At 40.5% G+C, this 21,233-nt stretch overlaps 1 protein-coding gene across 3 annotated transcripts in view; it reads right to left on the reverse strand.

Moving 5' to 3' along the window:
• Positions 1-18,209: 18,209 nt before the first annotated feature.
• LOC111867975 (cyclin-T) overlaps positions 18,210-21,233 on the reverse strand; it is a 61,373-nt gene continuing 58,349 nt past the window's right edge. For all 3 annotated transcript variants that reach the window (XM_023858240.2, XM_023858239.2, XM_023858241.2), the window contains one exon: positions 18,210-20,172. In XM_023858240.2, coding sequence (XP_023714008.1) covers positions 20,092-20,172 — 81 coding nt within the window. In that variant the 3' untranslated portion in view covers positions 18,210-20,091. The remainder of the gene's footprint in view (positions 20,173-21,233) is intronic.

Genomic DNA, 21,233 nt, shown 5'->3' on the forward strand with positions numbered 1-21,233 from the left:
CATGTTCTATCTGACCTATTGCTCCATTTATTTTAATTGTAATGCTATGATGACAGTCATTAGCAATTGGAAATAACTGTTAATGACTGACGAACTGATGATTTTGTACAATCGCTGTCTAGAATTCGTAATGACTTCTTCCATAAGAGTAACACGAGTTGTAAAACTACTGGGGTTCTTTGTCACAAATGGCAATTAGCCCACTCCTGCTCCAAACCCTCATGCTGAAGGCAGGAGCTGCTGGCCGTATCATAACAAAATGTTGCAGGATATCTGATTCATGTTTGTTACTGTACGTTTGGCAGTACGGTACTGTATCTAGTTGGACACCGAAGTCGCTGCACGAGACTGGCTTCTCAAGTGTTTCCCAGGTTACTGTAAAAGTCTTCCTGAACTGCTTCGTTCATGGAACAAACTTTGTCTGAAGACACCAAATAACAGAAGCTCGAAATCGAAACTAAACACCACGAACATGAAAAGGATGAACGATGCACAATAGAAAAAGGTAAATCAATAGACTACAGATGGCTATGTAGAAAGGGAAACTGAAAGAAAAGCGGTTTCATGTTAAGAATCGCTAGATCAGCGTACCGCTCCTATTGGTGGGATCTTGATTGTCGGCTGAGTGTGACGTAAGTCTCCTAATGAGGACTCCCGTTAGTGATTAACAGGGCTCGGATTTTGATGACATGTCATCTTTTTTTCCTTGTATCCTATGGGATGCTCTTAAATATATAAATCTCGGATATGAGCTGCTGGTTAGAGAAATGTAAATTTTATAGGTAATTTTTTGTCACCTTTTGACATATTTAAGTTTAAGGTCATTTTTTCATTTTGGGGGCAATTTTTTGGTAAATTTTTGGACTTTTAAGGGTTTTTCTTGTCATTTTTGGTCATTTTAGGGAATTTTTCTTCACATGTTTTCTGAAATGTGAATAACATGGAAGCGAAGTGTTCTTTCTTTTCTCCTTTAGGTCATTTTTCTGGATTTTTTCAGTCATTTTTTAAATACTTTCAGGTCATCAAAATCCGGGCCCTGGTGATTAATATGATACTAACATGCACATGATTGTAAAACTACACTTCCTGGATAGAGAGGAGCTCTGCTTTCTTTTACTCTGTTGAGACTACGGTTTGACAAAATTATCGGTGGAACTTAGCCCTTAAAGATGGAAAAGGGGAGACAAAGAAAAGAGAAAGTGTGGGGGGGGGTAGTGAGAGACACTGTATTTTGGTGGAGCGGGGGAGAGTAAGAAACTATATCTCCGGTTTTGAAGGTTCCTAGGCAGTGCCCGTTCGTCCTTCTGCTATAGGTAATATATATGATAAGAATTATTTTTTATTACGTTGGAAGAGGTGCATTACGGCGAAATGGCTACATTAGAGCGAAATTTTGACGTTATCATTGCAGAGGACTGGGTGTGAAGCATACAGTGCGACATACTGAAAATACTGACGCGCAAAAGGTTGAAGATCAGAGCGCTACCTTGTATCACATACTGTTACAGCGTGAGTTGTGCCTGTGTCGCATGGAGCGGAGCCCACTCCCCCATCTGCTCCTCCGCGCCATTGCAGTCGTCCTCAAAATGAGCGAAATTAGCTCGAGATTAAAACTGGCTCCCCAGAACGAGTCTCTCCTAATTAGCCCCAGATTAAAGTAATGTCCGGGGAGCTATTAGCCCCGCTTTAGTGTTACCTAATTAAAAGTGTAGCGCTGAGTTTAAGATTAATGGTCACTAGGGGGCGGTGTTGCCACCTACAGGCTGTCTGAAAACATAGGAAAACTTGGACGATATAGGGGACTTGAAATTCGGGCATAACGGCTAGAAATTTAGCCTGTTCCAGGAACATGGAAAACGAAAATGTCGTTAAAGTTAGGTATAGGATTGCGTAAGGTTACAAACTGTTACATAACACGATATGTAGATGTAAACGCGGTGGTCATTATTATAATTCTGAAAGTCTTGGCCTTCCTTTGAACATCATTGCATCATTACTTTCGTCATTATCATCCAGCAGAAGGAGTGTTTCATCAGTGTTGCCCTATTTCGACCTAATGTGTCCACTGAGAGGCTATATTCAAATATATTGTTAGGTTTTTATTCATGTAGTTTGCAGTTGTTTTCTAACAGTTTGGGAAGCCTTTTCCTTCATTGCGGCTACATATTGGATGAAACTGGCTCGGTACTTCACTCTTTGTCAAACATCGGTTCTGTTTTTGTACTTTCAGTAGGTCTGTGTCCTCGATTCTCTTATAATCGAACCAAATACCTTTCGTCATCCATCTTGCGAATTTCATTTTTTTCTCTTCCTCTTACTCCACTTTGGAGCAACGAGCTGATTTCTCAGTTACATTGTTATTTTACAGACGGTAGGACTCCTTGGACGGGTGATCAGCTCATCGCAAGGCCTCTACCTAAACACAGGTCAACACAAACACAGAATAAACGCATACACACACCAAACATCCATGCCTTGTGTGGGATTCGAACCCACGATCCAGGATTCCGAGCGAGCGAAGAGAGTACATGCCTTAGACCGCTCTGCTACCGTGACCAACGAATTTCATTTAAGCGTATATAATTGAAGTTTTTGTCTTTTTCTTTCGTTGTCCGGCTTTCATTCCCAAACAAAAATTCTAGTAAAGCTAAAAGAACTCCGTGGCTTTAGTCCACAAGCGAACTATACCGACCGAGCGATCGCCGCTTGTCGGCGAAGTTAGTGCCAACTCTAGCGGATAGAGGGTGTCGCGTTGTCAGCGCAACGAATACCCACGGCTGATAATTTCGGTTTTATAGACCGGAGCCGCTATTTCCTTGAACTAGCTCCTCATTTATCCTCACGAGGCTGAGTGGACTCCGTTCCAGACCCACTATTTCTCAGAGAATCTGGTAGCGCCGGGAATCGAACCCAGGACCTCTGGGTCTGTAGCCAGGAACTCTGATCACTAGACCACAGAGATGGTCCTAGTAATGCTAAGGTTTTAACAGACTGTGTTTTTGAATATTAGCTCGCTTAAGAGCTACAGTCATGACGCCTATTGCCTTAAAATTGGAAAATTTTAAATTCACGTCTTCTTTCCTTCATATGACAGTGAGCATCCGAGGTAACTGAAGCCGTTTAATTCTGTTCCTTAACACTATTTAAAGGCACGCGGTAGCGTAGTTGCTTGACGAACTATGCTACAAGCCTGAAGGTCGAGGGTTCAATTTCCGATGAAGTTATTGGATTTTTCAATTGACCTGATCTTTCCAGCCGCACTATGGCCCCTGGGGTCACTCAGCCTCTAACAGAAATGAGTACCAGGAATCTTCCTGGGAATAAAGGGTGGCTGGTGCGTAAGGCTGACAACCTCACCGCCATCTGTGAGCCGACTCTCTAGAAATCGTGGGAGCCTCGAAGTCTCACACACCTGTAGGCCTCCATGGTTTGTCCCAGGGATAGCTTCATCTTCTTTAAGACTATTTAACTTATTACGGTTTCTTAGCTGCACAATGTCACTGTTTTCCTTTTGAAACTGCCAACCCATATTTGCCTATATTTTATGAGGGTTATGAAATCACTATTTTTCCACTGTATCTGACGTTTTTACTTGATGTGGCATATTAATACAAATAGTAATAACGACTTCTTTGTACAATGAACTATCTAACTCTATGGAGGTGAGTCCCTCTTGAGAAGCTATCAGTTGCTGAGCTACTAAAAATTTTCGTAATATTTTATGGAACCCGAAGGCTCATTGCCGTGCTCTCAACCATTGGTCCCTACCCTGAGCCGGATTAGCCCAAGTTATTCCACCCCAGCTTATTTTTCTAAGAACCATTTTGATATTACCTTCCCACCTATGTACACAAGGAGCCGGAGTAGCGTAGTCGGTATAGTCACTGGCTATGGGCTGGACGACTCAGGGTTCGGAGTTCGAGTCCCGATAGTTTCAAGAATTTTTTCTTCTCCACGACGTCCAGACCGACTCCGGGGTTCATCCAAGGTAAAGTGGCCTGGACGTGAAGCTGACCACTCACCTCCACCTAGTGACGGAGTCAATAAAATGTGCATCTGTACATCCACTCCCCCATACGCCTTCATGGCGTAGTGCTTAATTAGTTAAGCACAGGGACAACTTTACCTTTTACCTACACACAGATCTTCTTAGTGGGATCCCTCCTTCTGGCTTTCCCATCACTTTGTAAAATGAAATACTTTTAAAGAAACTTGTGCCCAATATGACATTTTGTTGAAAAGAATAAAATAGAATTGTCGAGTTTCTCATCTGAATCCACTAAGCTGAGGCAGCCTGACACAAAGTAAACTAGACCCTTATATCTCAGAGATAAAGATGTTCTGTATCTGTCGTTCTGGTTCGCTTTCATTGGATGCGGGTGGGAACATGATTCATCTGCTAAGCATCGCGTCTGGGTGCCAGTTGCATTAGCATTCACTGATATTTGCCATCTCACACGACATAAGCAAACAAATGTTTAAAAAATATCAGGGTTGCTAAATGTATCCCTGAATTGGTCAAGCAACTTTCGTAACCGAGACTTAACAAATTACCTACGAAATATTCTACCGCAGATCCGGAGTTTCAAGTCAGTCCAGCTTTCCTGCACTCATACATGCATGCATGCACGCACACATGTAACGTACAATACAGAAATTGATATTATACATGTAGATTCAAAATTTGTAAACACTGGTCAATTAATATGCTTAAACTTCGCGTCGGTCAAGCATACGACCGTTCAAGTGACTAGACTGCCGTTGTAGCGGAAGCTACTAGAAATAGGGCATAATCTGCTGTACTGAACCTGGACCGACAGAGGCTCTGTATATATTTAATACATTTATTATCATATTTAAAATTTAAAATGCAAATATCCTTTACATTATGACAAATGACTTACTACTACAAACAATGACTGTTGACAAAAGACTGACCCGACCTCTCGTGAGAGAGGGCGCCCCACAATAACAAGACCTAAACTGTCAACCAGTAATAAATATCTGGTCATGAGTTCCAGATTGGGCTTGACACCAAGACTGACTGACTGACTGACTGACTGACTGACCGTCAGTCGCAATGTGACTTTGAAAACACCGTCTTCTATTGTCCCGTATTGTTTTAGGCATGTTTACTGCACCATTGCGTAGCAACGTTCGCGGTGCAGACCACATAGAAAACAGTCTCTCTATTGTTGAGGCGTGTTTACCGAGTCTTTGCCTAGGAAGAGATATACACGTCATATTATTTAAGTTGTCAGGCATAGCTAAGAACCCTACAGGGATATGGAGTTTGCAACACATCAACACTCTGCTTTATAGGGGTGAAGCTACCTAACACGTACGTGCCTTCTCACTACTCCCATGACCACACATTTACGCCGCCAAGGGGAAAGCGGAAGAAGGAAAAAATATTTCGATCCTAAAAGGAAAAACGATAGAAGTTGCAGTTTGTAAAGTCACAATTTTTACAGCTGTAGCAATACCCGTATACATCGATAATTATAATTTGCGGACCAGCAGCGTTCCACGGACTACCGGCTTAAAAACATTTGGCTGAGAAAGGCTCTCCGGGCGAGTACAATGTTCGGATTGTAGCTTCCTGTGTAAAGAAAGAAAATGGCGTACAAAAGGAATTCTGTTATACGAAATTCAAGATTTGTGGTGTAAGCAGTAGGTGATGTGCTGTGTGCTTACATGTCAGATAATGGGGACAGGACTAATCTGAACGCAGCGCAAGAGTGGCATATACCAACAAACGACACTGCTTTAATTATTTATTGATTTATGTAATGGATACTGCATTGTAATTCATTCGTTAATGTTTATTTTGCTGACGAATTTGACTGATTAGTTCAGAATCACATTTTCGTATATATTTCTCATTTATTGGTTCATTATTACTTAATCGTTTTTGTTTGCTTTCTGTTCTTCATTTATAACTTACTTCATCAGTTGTATTAATTTATTTCCTCGTTTATTGCACAATGTTCACAAATAGAAATATTATTCAGTTTTCTGCCAAACTGATCTACAGTTTACAGATTAATGATAATTTATGATTATTTATTAACTTATTAATTCATCGTATTTACTTGTCAGGCCAACTTCTGTATTGTTTCATTAGGTTACTTTTCTTCCTTAAGGAATGGAGTGGGCTTATGCAGTCACCATTCTGTCTGTGTGTTTGTGCGCATCCCCCCATTTCAACTTCTCAATCAGTTGATCAATTTTCACAAAATTTAGAATGGACAAGCGCCATTATAAACCACCCAAAGGTCTTATTTTTAATGAAATACAACCAGTAACAAAACATGACAGTTGGATAAACTTGTGAAGAGGGAGCGCCGCCGTCCTGAATGGGCCCTCTAAATACCGTGTACACACAGTTTTTGTGAAGGTGGGTGTCTGTGAAATATAACAGATCAAAATGACGGCTACATGAAATCTATTTTAGCTTTCGGCACGATGGCTATATATACTGAACACTGGGGCCAGACGTGTGCGGTTTCGTACGGGGATGGAACGTAAGCATATATATTACCGTTTATAGACCAAAAATTAAAAATGTGGGGACGGTGCGAAATTTTGAATTTACGCCCGACAAATTTTACATAGACAAGATCTTTACTTAAGCAATAAGACCTTCCAAAAGAGGATATAATAGTACGATAGTTATAATGTGTCTCCATCTTGTTGTGGTGGTGAGGCTTGCGTGACTCTGTGACCTGTAGAGCTATGCCGGCGGTAGTTTAACTACCAGTAGGGTCACCCATGACGGAAAGGTCAAAGGGTAGAGTCCAAACTAAGAGAGATACCCTGGTCCTTCAGGTTGGGGGTTGGGCATGAGGCTAACAACCTCATCCTGTAAAAGAATTTTGTTCAGAAATCTAACAGCCAGCCTCGGGTCACCATGCGTGGATCCATTCCTGTGGCAGCACGCACTGGTTGTGGAGACTGGGTGTAGAGGAGGCCAAGGCTCAGCCGGGGCTGTAGCGCTGAGTGGTAGGTAGGTAGGTAGGTAGGTAGGTAGTAGTAGTAGTAATAATAATAATAATAATAATAATAATAATAATAATAATAATAATTGAAAATTCATTTATGATTACAAGAAATTCAAATTGGACTAAAATAGAATGTAACCATCCATACATGAGTGCAGCGCATTGGCCAGCTAGCCCGCTAGCTAAACTGATTTATATGGCTTGATTATGAATGTACATGTCCTAAATCATCAAGAGCATAGGATTTATAGGACCATAAGTCAGTAGGAAGGCCGGTCACGGCAGCCGAGCGGTCTAAGGCATGCACTGTCTTCGCTCGCTTCGAAACCGGGATCGTGGGTTCGAATCCCACTTAGAGCATGGATGTTTAGTTTGTGTGTGTGCGTTTTTCTGTGTTTGTGTACAGGTAGAGGCCTTGCGACGAGCTGATCACTCGCCCAAGGAGTCCTACCGAATGTGTAAGATCTAGAAAAACCGAAGTGAATAGAGAAGTTCATGGAGGTAGGACTAGGCCCACTGGGACTGTAGTGCCAAGGAAAAAAAAAAGTCGAAAAGAAAGTTGATGAGCCAAGGTTAATCAGTTACCTCGACTGCTCATTTCTGAACTTCCTTCTGCAGCATTCGTAAGGGTCGCAGTTGTGCCGTTGTTGCAAACGCCTCTTATCGCTTCACCTTCTCACTACAAGGCGTCCCTGTCGTCAATATGACAAGTTATCTGGACTCTGATTGAGTAGGTACACCTTCTAATGCTTGTTTGATCTGTCATTTCGACATGATAAACCGGCAGCTCCATGATTTACTGCTAATTTTAATGCGAGATAAAGACACTGTGTAAGTAAGAACTTTACAACTTCCTCAGCATATGGCGAACATTTTCGGTGACTCCGAAATAATGTGCTTCATTTAACAAAGCCATATTAACAATACACGTTATGTGACGTAGAATAATAAGCAGGAGGAGGGTTATCGTAGCGGTTTCCTACATATGATTACTATTTAAGTGTTCAGTAAACTTACTCACTCATGGAGATGAGCCGTTCTTGAGAAGCCGCAAATCCTGCAGCTACTCAAGAAGCTACTCACCATTTTATGAAACCCGAAGGGTTATTACCGTGTTCACAAGAGCCCTCTGCTGGTCCTCATCCTGAGCCACATCCATCCAATCCATACTATCCCATCCTATCTCTATAAGGTCCATTTTAATATTGCCCACCCACCTACGCTTTGGTCTTCCCAGTGGTCTCTTTCCTTCTGGCTTTCCCACCAATATCCTATATGCATTCCTCATCTCCCTCATTCGTGCTGCATGCCCTGCCTATCTCATTATCCTTGACTTGATGATTCTAATTATACTCGGACAAGAGTACAAGTTATGAAGCTCCCATTATGCAGTTTTCTCCAACCTCCTGTCACTTCATCTCTCTTCGGTCCAAATATTCTCCTCAACACCCTGTTCTCAAACACCCTCAGTCTATGTTCCTCCCTTAATGTCCGAGACCAAGTTTCACACCAATACAAAACCACAGGCAAAATTATAGTTTTGTACATTCTAATTTTTATGTTTTGGACAGCAGACGAGAAGACAAAAGGTTCTGGACTGAACAGTAGCAAGCATTGCCCAAGTTCAGTCTCCTCTTAATTTCCTCCTGAATCAAGTTTCGATCTGTTACCGTTGTTCCCAAATATCTGAACTGTGCCGCATTTTCAAAACATCTGTTTCCTATCTTTATGTCATGATTTTGCCCTGCATTTTGGTGACGAGACAGCAACATATACTTAGTTTTCTCTGTGTTTACTTCTAGACCAACCTCTTTACTTGCGTCAATTAAAGTTTGTGTGTTTTCTTTATGGTACCTATGATATCATTAAATGGGGCAAATATTTTTCTATGTCTTGAAAGCACGGAATGTGGAACAGAAAAACTGCAAGCTGGCTCGTTACTTTTCTGTTTGGTTGAATGAGGCACTTATTGTGACGCAAGTCTCAAGTGCCTCGAAAGGTACAGGAGAAATCATATGAAGAGGCATCGTGTTATAACACTGAGATACTTCGTTGTAGGAGTACTGAAGTTACTGTTTCTACCGCCGGAAAGCTTCAATTGAACCATCCGGTAGAATCGAAGAGCTTTCATTTTATCGCAGATGTAGCTTGCTCGTTCAAGTTAAATATACTCACTGCCCAGTCCCGCAATCATATCCATTAATTTCAATTTGAAAACTTGAATATTTGCACTATATATTTTTGTTTCCTCTCGCATTGAGCCGATTTCTCAGCTTCACTGATCAATTTTACAGACGGTAGGACTCCTTTGACGGGTGATCAGCTCGTCGCTAGGCCTCTACCTAAACACAGGACGACATGAAGGCAGAAGAAATGCATACACACCAAACATCCATGCCTTGTGTGGGAGTCGAAACCACGATCCCTTTTTCCGAGCAAGCGAAGATAGTACATGCCTTAGACAGCTCGATTTGCACTAAATATCCCCTGTTTAAATTTATAATAGGATATGAAAGAAATTTAACCTACAGAAGTATCTGCCATTGGGTTAACCATTTAGAGCTTAGTGGTTACGATATTGTACAACTTGCTTTAAACTTCACAAACTCTGTATTTCACTCACAGAGTCTATTCATGTGTTTAATATTGTCACGTGTTTCAGTGGGTGCACGCGGTAGCGTAGTTGCTTGAGGCACTATGCTACAAGCCGGAAGGCCGCGGGATCGAATCCCGATGAGGTGGATTTTTTCGATTTACCTAATTCTTCAAGCCGCAATATGGCCCTGGGGTTGACTCAGCCTCTAACACAAATAAGTACCAGGAATATTTCTGGGGGTAAAGGGCGGCCGGCGCGTAAGGCTGACAACCTTGCCACCATCTACGAGCCGATTATCTAGATCAAGGGTCTCCAAACTACGGCCCGCGGGCCACATCCGGCCCGCGAAAGAATTGTGCAGAAATGCGCCAATTGAACTAACTTTCCAGAGAGTACTGGTAAATGTGATTCCGAGCTTATTGACCTGACATATTATACTGCAGTTCGATGGCTTAGCTGTGGAAAGGTTCTTTCGCGCTTCTTTCAGCTCAGGAATGAAATTGATACATTTCTTACCGAGAAAAACCATCACGACCCACTTTTATCAGATACCGAGTGGCTTTGGAAATTAGCATTTTTTGCTGATCTGGTGAACCATATGAACCATTTGAATTTAAAGTTGCAGGGTGAAAATAACTTAGTCTGTGATTTATTTGCACTTATCAAGGCATTCAGAGCAAAGTTGATACTTCTGGAAAGCCAAGTGAAAAATTGTAACTTTGTTCATATGCTATACTGTGCAGAGTTGCATAAAAAGGGTGAAGCAGAATTTCCTTCCTCGTTTGCAAATTTAGTCATTTCAGATTTGAAAGAACAATTTCGGAAGCGATTTGCTGATTTGGATTCCAGTGCTCAGGAAATTAGATTGTTTCAAAATCCGTTTGACTGTGATGCTGCAGATGTCAAATTCAAATGGAAATTATTGAACTTCAGGAAAATTATCATATTAAAGACAAATACAAGGAAGGAAATTTGATCGAATTTTATAAATTTCTGAACTCTGAGCAATTTCCAAATTTAAAGAAATTTGCTTGTAAATTTATCTCCATTTTTGGGACGACATATCTGTGTGAACAAACTTTTTCCCAGGTGAAGTACATCAAGTCAAAATAGAGGGTAAATTTATCCGATGAACATTTAAAGTCGTTACTTGTGATTAGCGTTTCAAAATTTGAACCTCAATTTAATCAGATTTAAGAATGAAAAAAGAGTTCCATCATTCACATGAATTGTTCTATTATAATTTGTGATGAAAATATGAGCATTTGCTGCTACTGTCTGTTGTCATTAATATGTGATAATTTATTCTCACGTACTTTGTATTTAGTTCATGAAATTCTGTGCTTTCAATAAAAATCATATACCCAGAGTTATTAATTTCTGATTTTATCCGGCCCGTTGAAAGTGCTGAATTACCTAATATGGCCCGCGGTTCGAAAAGTTTGGAGACCCCTGATCTAGATAATGAGGAAGCTCAACATCTCACAACCCTATGGGCCACCATGGCCTGTTACAGGGGTACCTTTACTTACTTTACGTGTTTCAGCGACTAAGACGCGGATTTGGATTGGTGAAGCGGTTTCTTGAGTCTTCACTAGACGTTACTACAATTAGTTCGTACACTCTCAAGATTACTGCAACTACTGCACATGTAGCGTCACACACTGAGTTTTCTGATTCTTCTTCTAGCCACACTGCTGTTCCCTTGGAACTTCGGAACTCAAGTGAAGTAAATTTTCATTCCCCTATTCTCTAATAATGCCGTCACGGTAGCCGAGCGGTCTAAGGCATGCACTCTCTTAGCTCGCTCGGAAGCCGGGTTCGTGGGTTCGAATCCCACTCAGGGCATGAGTGTTTAGTTTGTGTGTGTGCGTTTTTCTGTGTTTGTGTACAGGTAGAGGCCTTGCGACGAGCTGATCACCCGCCCAAGGAGTCCTACCGAATGTGTAAGATCTAGAAAAACCGAAGTGAACGGAGAAGTTCATGGAGGTAGGCCTAGGCCCACTGGGGCTGTAGTGCCAAGGAAAAAAAAAATGAGGATACTATTCATCAGTCAACGTTGGTATTCCGAATACACTTGAAAATTGCCGAAATCTCTTATTGTTGACAATAATTAAACAAAGGTTCTGTACATCTGTATTCATAGGTCTAAATGTACCGAGTGAGTACAAAGTACAGTTTCAAGTAATTTTCTTCTTAAACCACATGTTTCTTGCCTTATGTTGCAGACAGTGGTTCAATATGACAGATGCGAGAGGTCATAAGTAAGTAAAGTAAATAAGTGAAGGTATCCTTGTAACAGGCCGTGGCGGCCCATAGGGTTGTGAGATGTTGAGGCTCCCACATTATCTAGACAATCTGCTCACAGATGGCGGCAAGGTTGTCAGCCCTACGCGCCGGCCGCCCTTTACCCCCAAGAATATTCCTGGTACTCATTTCTGTTAGAGGCTGAGTCGACCCCAGGGCCACAGTGCGGCTGGAAGGATTAGGTAAATTGAAAAAAATCCACCTCATCGGGATTCGATCCCGCAACCTTTCGGCTTCTAGCACCTTCTACGACTCGCAGGGCTACGGTGGAGGTATTCGACCCTGCCACCACAAGGGTCATAACAGAAGTTTGACTTTGACTTCTCGGGCAGCCTCCACGTAACCCGGATCTACTTGAGATCTCCCACCACTCGCAGAATGACTTGTTCTTCTCTGCACGGCTCCTTATATAGGCTGCCGGTAACCATGGAAAATGTCTGCTGTCTCGGGAACGTACCTTGTACTGAATTGGTCTGTAGCGATCTATCTTCGTAGCAACGTGCGTTAGTTCCTCGTCTATTCATTGTAGTAGGAACGCGCTTAACGAATCGTTGCCCAGCAATGGTCATATTCGTCACAATAAAGACAATTTTGTATAGGTTCAATAAGCCTGTTCCTTCAGGTGAAATTTGTGGACGTAGGACAAGGAAGTTATATCAAGAAGAAGGGTTCTTAACGCAAAGCTTTCTGGTACCCCAGCCACACGCCGAGGTCATGTGGACACCATTGAAGTATCTTGTTCTGAATCGCCGCACAAATAAACTCGGACGCGTTCTTCTGAATTAGATGAGCCACGCTCAACGTTGCAAAATATAGTCATGTGTGACTACAGACGGGATTTGGATTGGTAATTGGATTTATTGCACACTTACAGATCATAACTACAAATAACTATAGTGCTATCGCTAATTCGCACACTATAGCACGCATTAAATCTTCTTAATCTGCTGTATGTTATCGCCTGGTAACGGCTTCCAACGCCGTAGCTTCTTCAGCTACCGTATTCACGTCCTTACTGGCTGGTGGCTGTCTCACAACTAAGTCCCAGGCTGGTGGCCATTTCACACCAACCACCTCCTATTCTGATTGACTGAACTCTCAAGCCAAAGTCAAAGTCATGTTACGACCGATGGTCAGTCGGCCAGTCTGTCTTGGTGTCAAGCCCCCCTGACCAGATTTTTATCACCGTCAGACAGTTGTGGACCTGTTGATGTGGTGTGCCCTCTCTGAGGATAGGATGGGACTGTCGTTTAAAATTGCTGCTGGTCTTCGCCAGCCGAGGTCAAGAAAATGTGGATCTATACACTCACTTCCCCATACGCCTTCATGGCACATTGCTTAATTAGTTTAGCACAGGAACAACTTTACCTTTTTTATAACTTACTTACTTACTCATGAAGCTGAGCCCTTCTGGAGGAGCCGCCAATTCTGCAGGTACTCAAGAATTTCCCAGCATTTTATAGAACCCGAAGGTTTATTACCGTGTTCACAAGAGCCCTCCACTGGTCCCTATCTTGAGCCAGATTTATCCAGTCCATACCATCCCATCCCTCTAAGATCCATTCTAATATTGTCCACCCACCTACACCTTGGTCTTCCCAGTGGTCTCTTTCCTTCTGGCTTTCCCAACAATATCCCACACGCATTCCTCTTCTCCCCCATTCGTGTTAACCTTTTTTATCATTTAGATAAAATTAACTTCAATGGATTAAAATATAATTTTACACATGGATACACACAGATTACTTACTTGAGCTTATCTCAGTAAATAAGAGCTTGGATATTGGCGTGACATCTGCAGACTGTGGCTGTTCACTGTGCACTGTACACTTCTGTATAACTTCATACAAAGCCTGTAGATACATATACTCGTATGATCTCTCTTCATACTGAGTAGAGTGCATGTCTGTGCCTATGCTGTACATTAGCTATTGCTATTAAATTGAAAAGTCTTTATATAGATGTTGCACTGCCACCATATTGAAAAAAAAGGACATTGACAAAAGAATCACACGTTCTTCCAGTTATCAACCACCACAGACAAAATACTCGTATTAGAATGACACATTAAACGACGTTAAGTCGGTCCCAAGTAGGAGCAACAAACTGTACAGTTATCATGTTGGTACTATCGACAGTAAAGTGGGCGAAGGTGGGGCGTCCTCTATTTACGCTGATTACCCACATTTTGTTAAAACCTATCCTCTCATTTAAAAATAATTAGACAACGGGGTAGCGTAGTTGGTTGAGAGGCTATGCTACAAGATGGAAGGTCGCGGGTTCAAGTCCCGATCAGGTCATTGGATTCTTTTTTCAGTTGACCTAATCCTTCCAGCCGCACTATGGCCCTGGTGTTCACTCAGCCTCTAACAGAAATGAGTACCAGGAATTAATTAAATAATTTTCCTGGGGAGTAAAGCGCAACCGGCGCGTAAGGCTGACAACCTGACCGCCATCTTTGAGCCGATTGTCTAGATAATGTGGGACCCTGAACGTCTCACAACCCTATGGGCCTTCACGGCCTGGTACAGGGATACCTTTACTTTATACACTTGAAAAGATACTGCGTGCCTATTTTTCCTTATAAAATGATAACATTAGACTAAAAGTGAACATTATTTCAGTTAGATCATGAAAGACAATGTTTTAGGCACTGTTTAGGCATAATTTACTCTCATATGAATCTTTTGTCTTTGATCAGAGCCTCAAATTAGTTCAAAATTAAATTAATTAACAAGAAGTTCTGGGAAGAACTAATCCCGTACTCTTCTTTCAAATGACAAGGAACACACAGAAAACGACGCATCCAACAATTCTACCATTGTTGTATTTGTTGCCGTTGTGAAGTATAAACAGAGCTGTTACCTAGCAATGATTGGGGGACACACCAAGTTTCATAGATTTGTTAAGCCATTCGAAAGTGGATAGGGGGTTACAGACACATAAACAGAATGGTGCTCACATAAGTGTGCTTTTATTTTTTCAAAATAAGGAAAGCAAGATAATAATTAGTCCATATGGAATATTTACTATGATTAAGAAGCAGGCATTCATTCATACTTTCATTCGTGGTACTGTTGTGCTCTTAATACGTAGGTAAGTCAATAAGTAAGTTATAAATGGATATAGAACTTAAACAAATAAGAGTACTGATTTGAAAAATGCTTTTATTTCTCAACATAATCTCCCTGTACATTGAGGCACTTGTCCCATCGTTTCACACGCCCCTGAAAACCAGCAGCATAAAATTATTTGGGCCGCTGTCAGAACCAGGCGGTGACTGGGATCACGAAGGCATACTGCTTACTGCATTCCAGCCTCAAGGACAAACCGTAAATGCCGACTCCTACTGTAACTTCCTCAGGAAACTTCGTAAGGCCATCTAACAGAAGCGACCAGGACTTCTCACCAAAGGTGTGTTGCTCTTACATGACAACACGTGCGTCCCCATACTGCCAACAAGACAAATCAGACTGTGCGAAATTTCAAGTGGGAAGTCCTCGAGCATCCTCCGTATAGCCCCGACCTTGCTCCAAGCAACTTCCATTTGTTCGGCCCTCTTAAACATCATCTTTCGGCTGAACATTTTCCCGACGATGAAGCTGCAGAAAGGGAAGTCACCGCCTGGTTCCGACAGCAGCCCAGAGAATTTTATGCTGCTGGTTTTCAGGGGCTTGTGAAACAATGGGACAAGTGCCTCAGTGTACAGAGATATTATGTTGAGAAATAAAAGCATTTTTGAAATCAGTACTCTTATTTGAGTTCTATATCCATTTGTAAATTGGGGCACGCGGTAGCGTAGTTGGTTGAGGCACTATGCGACAAGCCGGAAGGTCGCGGGTTCAAGTCCCGATGATGTCATTGGATTTTTCAATTGACCTAATCCTTCCGGCCGCACTATGGCCCTGGGGTCCACTCAGCCTCTTAACAGAAATGAGTACCAGGAATTAAATAATTTTCGTGGGGAGTAAAGCGCGGCCGGCGCGTAAAGCTGACAACCTTACCACCATCTTCAAGCCGATTGCCTAGAAAATGTGGGACCCTGAACGTCTCACAACCCTATGGGCCTTCACGGCCTGTTACAGGGATAGCTTTACTTTTACGTTTTATCCATTTGTAACTTACTTATTGACTTACCCTCATATGTAGGCCTACATGTCATATAGGCATTAACAACAAGACAGTTAAATCCAGGACTCCTCTTAGTGTTGGCAAAAGTGTAGGTCTACTTCCAATCTGAAAATTTCCCAGACCAATTGCTTCTAATGGAAGGTTTAAAATTCCATATTTATTATTGACTTAATAACAGCTTCCTGCTAATATTTGACACATATTTATTTTGAGCAATTAATGTTAAATGGTTAATCTTCAAACTGCTTATCGTCCGATAACTGTACTGACTTAATAAAAACTCGCTGGTTCTTTGTGTGACATAATTTATTCATACAAAACAATTAATGTTAAATTGTTTATCTGCATACAATACTCACGGATTGTTAAAATATTTTCTTCTGAAAGGCAGCAAGGATACTCTCATGTTCAGAAAATACAATTCTCAAATCAGACTGGCTTGAAAACATGAACTGGGGTTCAATCCCTAACGGTAGTAAGAGAACGTTTTCTTTTCGACCATGCAATTCACTTAACTTTCGTTTCAAAACCGAGTTCCACTGCATTTCAATTAAGTCCACTTATAGATTGTGTGCTTTTTCATTTCCAAATTAAATGATACAATGATCATGGCAAATATTACTTCACGGAGCTCAAAATCTTGAAGCCTAACATCAAATTCAATTTAGTAATCCAGTTTCAATGCACCAAATGATCTCTCTTTATTTGAATTTCCCAGAACCAAAGTTTGTCTGAAAAGTTTCTTGTACCTAGTTCACATGAACTGAGAAGACCAATCTTGAACCCATTTAATAATTTTTTAATCACAGCCAAATCTTGTTCCCTCACTTCTAGAAAATTAAATTTCATTTCTGAACTCAAGAAAACTCTTCAGCACCCTGTGGCATGATAGCCTGTTTATGATACGACAAATCTGCAGTACTCACTTTTCCACATCACAGAGGAAAGAAGTAAACAGCCTATGATTGAGTCCTCTAGTATATAGATTACAATTTATACAACCAGTTTTAAAAAGGTCGTTTAGTTTTGTGACCTACGTCCTGGTGAATTGCGAAATGAAAATTATGAATTTCGTTGCTAACTTTATCAATCGGTTTCTCTACATGACCATTTCTGGAACCAACTGTATGAGATATATCTGTTGCTAAACATATGTGTGTGTTCACATTTCCAAGCATTTTTCAAATTCACAGAAAACGCCTTCACTGTTAGTAGTTCCACACACTCAAAATGTTAATCAGTATGCTTAAAACTTTTTACTATAAGCTTTCAATTGATCACTTGCTGCTGGCAAGGTCATTCTCATGTTCTGCCACTGAGACTGATATTAATGGTTCTTTCTTAAATCCATCCGTTTGTAAGAGAACATAATCTTTGCGGTATCAACAAAGCCCTCCTCAATAATCTGGCCTTCTGCACCACAGATTTTGGGTGTCAAACAGCTAAGACAACTCATATATGCCTTCATAGCTGCTTCCCTTGTTTTATTACCTGGACAGAAAATATTTTGTTATTCTTTAATGTAGAGTTTAGTTGACAGCTGCTTTCTCTATCCTTCGCCACTTCCCTACAAGCATCTAATAGTTTTCTTGTGTTTCACAGTAGTGCTGCTGCTGTACTCAGCAAACAGTGAGTGTTAGCATATAAGACAAGTGATATTGTCTTTAATTTTGGATAAAAGTACTGCATAACCTACTTGTATGGATGACTACTACACTTTGACTAGCATGGAAATCAACTGCTCAGAAATACCTTTACTACAAGCTTCCTCAAATTTTAAGTGTGCCCCAGGCCAAACAGTAGCTGGAGAGGTGTGGTTTTCATTTATTTTATACACATACAGCCCATGGCCTGCCAGTTTGACACGTGAACTCTCCACACGAATGAGTTTCAAGTTTCACAATGTACTTTATTCTTGTCAAAATTGGTGCACAGTGTAAAATCTTGGTTATACTGCTTTATGAAAACTGTTGTGACGTATTACCATTATTGTGACCAACATTCCTCATTTCTATAATCCCCCTTTATGAGAAGATGGAAAGAAAGAAGACCTCACTTGTTCACAATTTCTTCACATATTCACTTTTGGTAATATTAGCTTGTTACTGGGAAGGTCCTAGAACACAATGACATACTTAGGCTGGCTACAAGTAATAATTATAAAATCATTATAAACTGTTTCATTGTTTTATTATCATCACTGTAATGGTTAGGGCAAGATGAAACCAAATCTGCCCTACAAATGAAACTAGTTTGAGAATGAGATTTATAATGTGTAACATTTACAAAGGCATCGTTTACATCTTGTAACTCATATATATATATATATGCATATATGTATAGATTATATATATGTATATACACGTTCCATTGAGCCTCAGGACACAATCATAAAAAAAAAAATGCATTATGCATTATGTTGTAAAAATGCAGGGTGAAAAAATTTAACGAACGTAATTACTTTCTATTCCAGTTTTTTATCTTTAAAATTGAATATGTACTCAAGGCAAAATATGTGTCATGTCATTTTCTTATATTTGGTCAGTCATTGCATAGTTATAAAGGTAAATAAATGTTTAAACAATAATGTCCCACCCACGATGACAAAAATACGCTGAACCTCAAACAACGGCAAGGATTAATCCCAACAGTTTAAAGAAGACACCCCACTAGCTGACATAACACAGGGTTTGATTACCTCAAAAAATATGAACAAAGCAAATTTCCTGCTTAACGGTATCAGTCATTTCACTACATATTATGAGGAAGCTTACTCCAGTACACACATTATTGCATCAATATATATCGCCGTGGTATACTGTTAGGACAAGAACCAAATTCTCACTGGAGTACACATTCCGCTGGTGGCAGGAAATAGTGTAGTTAAAAAATCGCGATTGAGCCATCACAGACTTCACCTCCATTACATTCTGTGCATAAAACCACACATTCACATTTTCCAAGTGTTCACCCAGATTTCAAAGTGTTGTAATAGACATTCAAGTGATTAACAGAAGCATTAACTTACAGCAAAAAATTTAAAGCTGAAATCATTAACTATAATCACAACTGTTGAAGTTAATAGAAATATGCTTTACTCAACACGCAAATGGGCCCAGAACTAGAAAATTTTGAATGTGTGATTCCTTACAAAAGAAAATAAATGTTATTTACTTACAAATTACAATTTAATTTACTTACAAATATTACTTACTACTTCTTTTCATAAAAAATATTAAATTACAGGAACTAAATTTAATATGAAAATAGGCATAAGTGATTACAATGCTGAAGGACTAGTTTCTTAATACAACTCCCACATAAATTATTGTTGCTGTTGTTACTTAGTTTCTTCCTCTGCTGTAATTTCATTCACTGGTGGGTACACACTACTCCTTAGCCAGCTGCAAAGGTGGCACTCTGTTGAGGTAAATAAAAATACACGCACAAAAGATCGGAATGCTCACATCCTCATATCAAGCGATCTGCCGCCAGTTAACAGGGGGGAGCCTATTTATAAACTGGGTATTAGCTTCAACCACAACGAAGCATGCAATCAATGTTGTAGTCATGGGGAAAATAAGAGGATGTCTATTTGAAAATAAATTCCTATCTAATTACGTGTTACTGCACAGCACAATTAGTCATTTTTACACTGGGCACTCTTTGTTCATTTCTACTTGCAACATTCGGTCTCCCTTAAAAAATTGTCAATTTACCTTCCTACACATTTTCACACATAACTGTGACAATGATTGTGTTTCCTTGACAGCCACCAGAGTAGAAATAAGCTCCCAGGTGTGAAGGTTGGAGGAAGAAGCTGGGGTGTAAAAACAGAAATCACACCAACCACAACTGCACCACCAGAACCATACCAAAACACCACACACCACTGTTCACAGTCAATGTTTTATTATGATACAAATTACAATTTTGGTAACAAAGAAAGGGTGGGTGAATACCATCACCATACAAAAAAATAAGGTTTGGATGGGGATATCTGGTCAGTTGCATTTTGTTTCTGTGGACCCCACACAACTGAATGCTATTTATTTAAGGTTGGCTTCCTGAACTGGTAGAAGATTTCCCTTTGCTCTGATAGGCATTATGAGTGTCGGCCAATTTCTGCACCACCTGCAAGCACCAGAAACCAAACACGTCCAAAAAGAGTCATACAAATTGATTTTGCTTCACTTAACAAAACACTCTATCAGGAAGGTTTTCAAAATTTGTATAACCCAGAGGACATGGTTAATGATTGAGATACATTTCCTGCAATGCCTGTAATATCATTCTATGTTCTACAACTAGACTCCAATCTGTTCAGCAAGCTCTTCCACTAAATCATGTACAGAGATGTCCTTCACATAAAGTTCAAAATCTGAAAACTTCATTCATGTCGAAGTGTGATTTTATACATATTCACCCCTGTATGCTCTCTGTATGGCAGCAATGTCATATAAAATGTAGATGACACTTTGAGACCTGATCAAGTTAACCAAGTGGTGACTCCATTACGCTGCTGAGGCTGCTATGTGTGACAGAAGTTCTACTTGACACACTATCCGACATAAAGTGGGTTGTATGCAAGATGGACATCAAGAAACTAACTGCACGATAGATAGTACAAAACTTAATGCCTGCCATTAATAAAACTGCAACTTACTGAGTGCCCATTTGAAGCCTGCCAATGATATCAAACATCAAGGATTGCTTTCAAATATGATTTTCCTTCAATATAAAAACAGCTTGCCACCACAGTGCTCAAACAATGGCTGACACAACAGAAAATCTGAGCAACGAAATCATTGCATATGCCCCTCATTAAGCTGATCCTGGTGTCAGCAATGCCTGTATGCTTGGGCCCTTAAACTGAATGGTGCGAGGACTTAATTATGGACAAAAACGGTAAACAGGCAAGGCACATGTGGCATTAAAACCAACCAAAAACATTTTATACTGACAATACACAAAATCCAGTGCTTTGATGGAAAGAAGCCAATTTTTGAGAAAATTAATACACTTACTCTCCATTAAACAAGTTCAAAACTATTCTCCAATTTTCACTCGATATTCCTCCACAGTTAAACTGATTAAATTTCAGTTTCTGAGTTGATTTTGTTACCATTTTATGTTTGTATACTGCCAGTGTCACCCCCGTGGGCTACTACTTAATGTGGACACAGGTCAAAGCA

The sequence above is a fragment of the Cryptotermes secundus genome, unplaced genomic scaffold (assembly GCF_002891405.2).
Source record: "Cryptotermes secundus unplaced genomic scaffold, Csec_1.0 scaffold447, whole genome shotgun sequence".
NCBI classification, from domain to species: domain Eukaryota; kingdom Metazoa; phylum Arthropoda; class Insecta; order Blattodea; family Kalotermitidae; genus Cryptotermes; species Cryptotermes secundus.